At 32.0% G+C, this 5,899-nt stretch overlaps 1 protein-coding gene across 1 annotated transcript; it reads right to left on the bottom strand.

The window, feature by feature from the left end:
- Positions 1-293: 293 nt before the first annotated feature.
- LOC127699768 (uncharacterized) lies at positions 294-5,070 on the bottom strand. The gene is made up of 3 exons (XM_052203124.1): positions 4,787-5,070; positions 3,314-3,688; positions 294-855 (listed from the first exon to the last, which is right to left on the bottom strand). The coding sequence occupies exons 1-3, from the start codon at positions 5,030-5,032 to the stop codon at positions 682-684; spliced, it is 795 nt and encodes a 264-aa protein (XP_052059084.1). The 5' UTR covers positions 5,033-5,070; the 3' UTR covers positions 294-681.
- Between the last annotated feature and the right edge of the window lie 829 nt (positions 5,071-5,899).

Below are 5,899 nucleotides of genomic sequence, written 5' to 3'. Positions count from 1 at the left end.
ATATTAGCATTATGTTGTTGATTCGAAAAGTGAGCTTTAATTTATTTAAAAGGCAGGGTTAGTTCATTAAAACCTCAGAACTGTTTTACAGATAGCATTTGTTTCCCAGAGAGGGATTTTTTATGTATTGTGGTTTAATCCTAATTGTATCTTTTAGATATATGGTTCTGTATTTTTTGTAAGTGAATCTGACAATTACTGACCAGGTTTTATATGATAACAATTAATAAATTTCTTTTTTTTTTATATATATACTATAGCATTTTTTTTTGGTTTGTTATGCCATGCGTCTTTAGACTCATAACAACAGAACAAGTTGTTTGATCTGATCAATAAATGGAAGCATGTCAATTATGGATTTTATAAAATGATACACTTATCTTATTTATATTCATTCATAAATAAATGACAGTTGCACAAAACAGACTAAAAAGTGCAACAGCTCAAATGCATGTCTGACATAAAACCATTGTAAACATTTAAGTATATGTAGATAGAGTTGTCGTCAAATCAGGTAAAATTTCTATCATGACCTTCAACTATGGAATGGTGCAAACTGTCTGAACAAAAGTTATCCAAAAATGACAGAACTACTTCACAGCCATCATTTATACTACCATGAAAAAATACAAAAACAAATCTCATATCATCATACATGTTCATTATGTCTATAATCCTCTTTTAAGGAAAACACTGATTTACATCTTGAATGGCTGTTCTGCATACCGGACAAGGCTGGTCTAATGCCTCAATCTGTGTAGCACATGCCATACAAAATGTATGACCACATGGTATTATAACTGCAGTTTTTGGTCGATCCACACACACTGTGCACCTTTGTGAATTATCATCATGCTAAAAGACAAGAAATTATAATGTTACATTAATTAACAGTTTGACATAAAATTGGTTGCTGATTTACCTAAAACTAAGGTAAAAATTGTGTCTGATTGTCAGATTTTTTTATTTTAACAAAGATAATCAATAGAATTTTTAGTTGTTAGTAAGCTTTTGATAGAAGAAAAAAATAAAAATTGGTCAGTTTAAAATGCCCAGGTTGGTTTAGTGATTTTTGAATTAGGATCATAGTTGAAAACTGTGTGATCAGGAGATAATTACAAGAAAATACACTGTTTATATTTTTTACTGGAAAATAACTATGCTTCCAAATTTGAAAAACCAGATATATCTCTTCAAACAATTCCATAATAGCCTGTTCAGAACTTAAACATGTGTGTTAGCTTGCCTTCCTGTAAAGTTTCACAGACCTAGGTTGAAAACTATAGTGCTGATTACACAAAACTAATGCAACCTTCTTTTTTAAAACTTTCTGTCCTGAAAATGGGTGAAAAAAATCTTTAAATGATTCCCAATTTGCAGGTGAACTGTAATAAAGTTCAATACATATATATATATATATATATAAACTTCCTGTAAAATTTAAATGATCTAGATTCAAAACTGTAGGACGACTTGATTACATAAATTATACACCCATTTTCCCTTCCTGCCAATTTGCCGGCCATACTGCCTCCCCAACATCACCATACTATAGACCAGGTTTATGACTGACCTGGCCTAAAATGCATTATAGGTATTGAAATATCTTTTCTACTTTTTACAAGCTTTTTGTGTTTATTTGATAATTTCACTTGATTTTTGATTGACAATAATTCATAAAAAATAAAAGGATATGAAGTACATTTGTAAATGTACATGGGACAAATTGCTCACAATACAGAGAAAAAATCAATGAAAATAACCATATATTGCTGTGGATGATTAACTGCATTAGGATTATAAAATAATCTGAAATAAAATGGCCATTTCACTATGGAAAAACAGGCTTGATAAATGTATGCATATATCTGAAGAAGCAAGAAAATGTGTTTCTGCTACACTCGCTCGGCATATATTTGTCATGAACCCCAATATTAAAACATTAATATACTAGATATGAATACAAATACAAAGAACTGATCATGTAATTGTTAAGCTGAAGCCTTGCAAATTGTTAACACATTCCCCATTTTCATTTTTATACCCCCGCTTTTTAAAGTGGAGGTATATAGTGATGGGAAAGTCCGTCCTTCCCTGTGTCCATCCTGCACACTATGTTTCATTTTGTATCCCCTACTCCTCCTTAACCACTTATCAGAACGAAATGCCATTGTGCACCTCCTATTTTGTTTTTGTTGAAAATCATTGTTGGGGTTTCTATTTGAAAAACATGGGACTATTGCCATGAAATAGGGGTATCCATGTTGTATCCTTCTAAACCACTGATTATAATTTAATGAAACTTTCCCCGATTTTTTTATGATATAATGCCATTGTGCACCTATTTTGTTTTTGTTCAAAATCATTTTTGGGATTTCCATTTAAAAAACATGGACTTTTCAATTGACAAAACCTTGGGGGTATCCATGTTGTATCACCAACTCCTCCTAAATCACTTATTATAATTTAATGAAACTTTCTCAAGATTTTTTATGATATAATGCTATAATGCACCTCCTATTTTGTTTTTGTTCAAGGTTATTTTTTTAAAGTTTTTATTTCAAAAACATGGACTTTACCATTGCCATATAACTGGGGTACTCATTTTGTATCAACAACTTCTCCTAAACTGCTAATCATTATTTAATGAAACTTTTGGAGATTCTTAATCATATAATACCATTGTGCACCTCCTATTTGGTTTCTGGTCAAATTGATTTTTAGAGTTTCCAATACCAAAACATCAACTTTGCAAGGAACAGCAGTATAATTTTGTGAGCTCTGATCACAGTACCTCTAGTTTATTCTATGTTAAATAATAATGATACCCCTCATAAAAAGTATACAGCTAACAGGAAGTTATTCAGTGATGAAACTGAAAACATATGGCTCACTCATATTAACCTTTATACCACATTTCAGAAAGCACCGATAAGTTACTAAGTTCCGTAAAAAATGCACCAAAATTAATCAACTAACCTATTATGTTAAATAATATGCAAGTGTTCATTTCACATGTTGAGTCATGAATCTTAAAATTTTACATGGTATAGAACACATTTCTATCATTGATACTAAATTCCAGAAAGATCTTGTATATAGTTCTGGAGAAAAATAGAACGGAAATTTTCAACTATGTATAAAAGAGTTTAGTGTTTGGAAGTTGTTGAGTGATGAATCTGAAAACACAACACATGGTATAGCTCACTCATATAAAAAAAAATATTTATGAGACAGACATGCTGAAAGAAAACAGTTTGGTCCCCTTTTATAAAGGGTATACATATTTTTATGAATTTAGAAATATACTAACTGCGGTAATTGACCTGTGCATGAAGTCTTCCGATACGCTGACAGTTGGTGTATCTAGCTGTATCCAGTCTGCAGGAGAGACGTGTGTACTGGCTGGCGTGGTCAACGTGTTATATTGGTTACTTACTGGTGGGGTCATAGTGTTATATTGGTTACTTGCTGGTGGGGTCATAGTGGTATATTGGTTACTTGCTGGTGGGGTCATAGTGGTATATTGGTTTCTTGCTGGTGTGGCCATAGTGGTATATTGCAATTGGTAAGTTTGCGACGAAGATGGAGTGGCATTTTGAGGCGAGTTCCTTGAAGTTGACAGTGCTGGTAGTTCTATATCACTGTCTTGACTGTCAGAACAAGATTGGACCTCAAATTTAGGTATCTGCAATAAAAAATTAATATCAATACTACATATATTTGAAAAATAATACTACATGCACCTTTAAATTCTGAAGTCCAGTTTCACTAATTACAATTAAGGCAAAATATGTACTGTGTGCCACATTTTTAGGCTTTTAGGTTTCCAGAAGCCTCCAGTAATATTTGTAACCTATTTTGAACACAGACTGTTTCCAAGTTGGACAATTTCTTCCATGTATGGTAATTTAGTCAACCAAGAACATTTATCCACACTACACAGATACCACAATTGCACTTTCATTATCCATGTTCAGTAAACCATGGAATTGGGGTCAAAACCCTAATTTGGCATACAAATTAAAAAGATTGCATTATAATGAATATTTGTACTTTTAATTAGTTTTAATTCTATGTCACTCACTTTTTTTTTGGAAACATGATGAACAAATTGTGTAAAATTGTATTTAAAGGGCAATAACTCCTTAAGAGATCCCTCAACAACTTTGGTGAATGTGTCACTTTAACTCCTTGTCAGATTTCTCTTCATGCTTTAGTTTTTGAGACATAAGCCAAAAACTGCACTTTACCCATATGTTCTATTTTTTGCCATGGCAGCCATGCTTTTAGAAGAAACAGAAAATAAAACATAAACTTAATTCTAGATACCCTAAGAATTATTCAGCTAAAGTTTGGTTAGAATTATTTCAATACTTTCAGAGGAGATTTTTAAAATAGTTTACGAGGGATGAAAATGGATGCCAAGTAGAAATGGCTAAAGCTTACATTTCATTTAAGGAAACATGAGCTAAAAATACATTTTTTTCAGTGGTCTAAAAGTCGACGCTAGGGGCCGTATTGATCTCATAGTAGGTTATGAATGATTTGTTCATTGTTGAAGGCCCTACATTGACAGACAAGTTGAACAGGAATAAAAGCCCTGTATATTGATAATTTGTATTTTTTCTATGCATTTTGTATGTACATTTACTAAATATCTCCTTTATTTTCTTAAAATGTTGATGTATGAGATTCTGCTTAATATGCGACAAAACCTTTTCATCACACATGAAAATATATTACAATGCAACATATAGTTATCCATAATTTGGTTTACCCATACCTTTTCTTTTGTGTGTAAATATAAGTGAGGTTTATCTTTACCATATTCTACCAACTGTGTGAAGGCTGCCTCTTCGCCCTTATAGTTACCCAGGAAATACTCCATCCTGTGGAGTTTTCCTTTAAAGTTTTTCCCATTTGGAAAAAAAATATGCACCATCTCCTGGAGGACTTGGCTTTGGGTCAAACATTTATTCATCTGAATTGGTCTAGGTCCAATGTTGAACTGTTTGGTACTGTTTTTCATGAGAATGTACTTATTTATTGAATAAGAAAAGTGCTGCCATCCAATAATTACAGCCTTAGTTCTACTCCCTGGAATAAAATTATTTTTTATATCTTTTTTGAATAGTTGAAACTTGATTAACTTTTTATATTATAATATGAGCATATAAACATTTTTTATATTATAATATGAACAAGAAGTTGCACACAATATTGTGCTAAGCATACCTCCCCTTTAACTCAGAAGAATGGCTGAACACATTGAAAAAGTTTCAAAGTATCAGGAAACATGAAGTTGGTAATGAAAACATTTGAAAAATTCTCACATTTTACAACTCATGACTGTTAAGCTGGTGGCCAAGTATGAAGTCATTCCACGCATTCATATTGGAGAAGTTTTTGACAAAAAATTTTGAAGTTCATGTACATATTGAATTTTTTTTTAAAGCATCGGCAAACAGGAAAGTTTTATCTGAACTAGATGTGTCAGAGCGACACAAATGGCCCTGTCCCAAAAATTTGAAAGATCTGCAATTTCAATATAAACACATGTGGACACAAACATGATGGTAGTCTCACATATAAAAAATCAGCTCAAAATCTGGAGGCGTATAGAAAAAAATCTGTATAACTGTGATTTTCAACAAGTTATCAAAGGTCAAAGCCGGTAATTTCATCAAAAATTAGCAGAGCAGAACGAAACTTAAACTTGACCTGTAACTCATTATGGTTAACTTACATACCAAAAATAAGCCCAATATCTGAAGGTGTTTCCAAAAAAAGTCTGTACAACTGTGATTTTCAACAATTTCTCAAAGTCCAAAGCCTGTAATTTCGGCAAAAATTAGTGAAGCGGAAAGATACTGAAACTTGATCTGTAACTCATCAT

This window comes from Mytilus californianus, unplaced genomic scaffold, assembly GCF_021869535.1.
Source record: "Mytilus californianus isolate M0D057914Y unplaced genomic scaffold, xbMytCali1.0.p SCAF_40, whole genome shotgun sequence".
Taxonomy (NCBI): Eukaryota; Metazoa; Mollusca; class Bivalvia; order Mytilida; family Mytilidae; genus Mytilus; species Mytilus californianus.
This window is presented reverse-complemented; position numbering and strand designations above follow the sequence as displayed.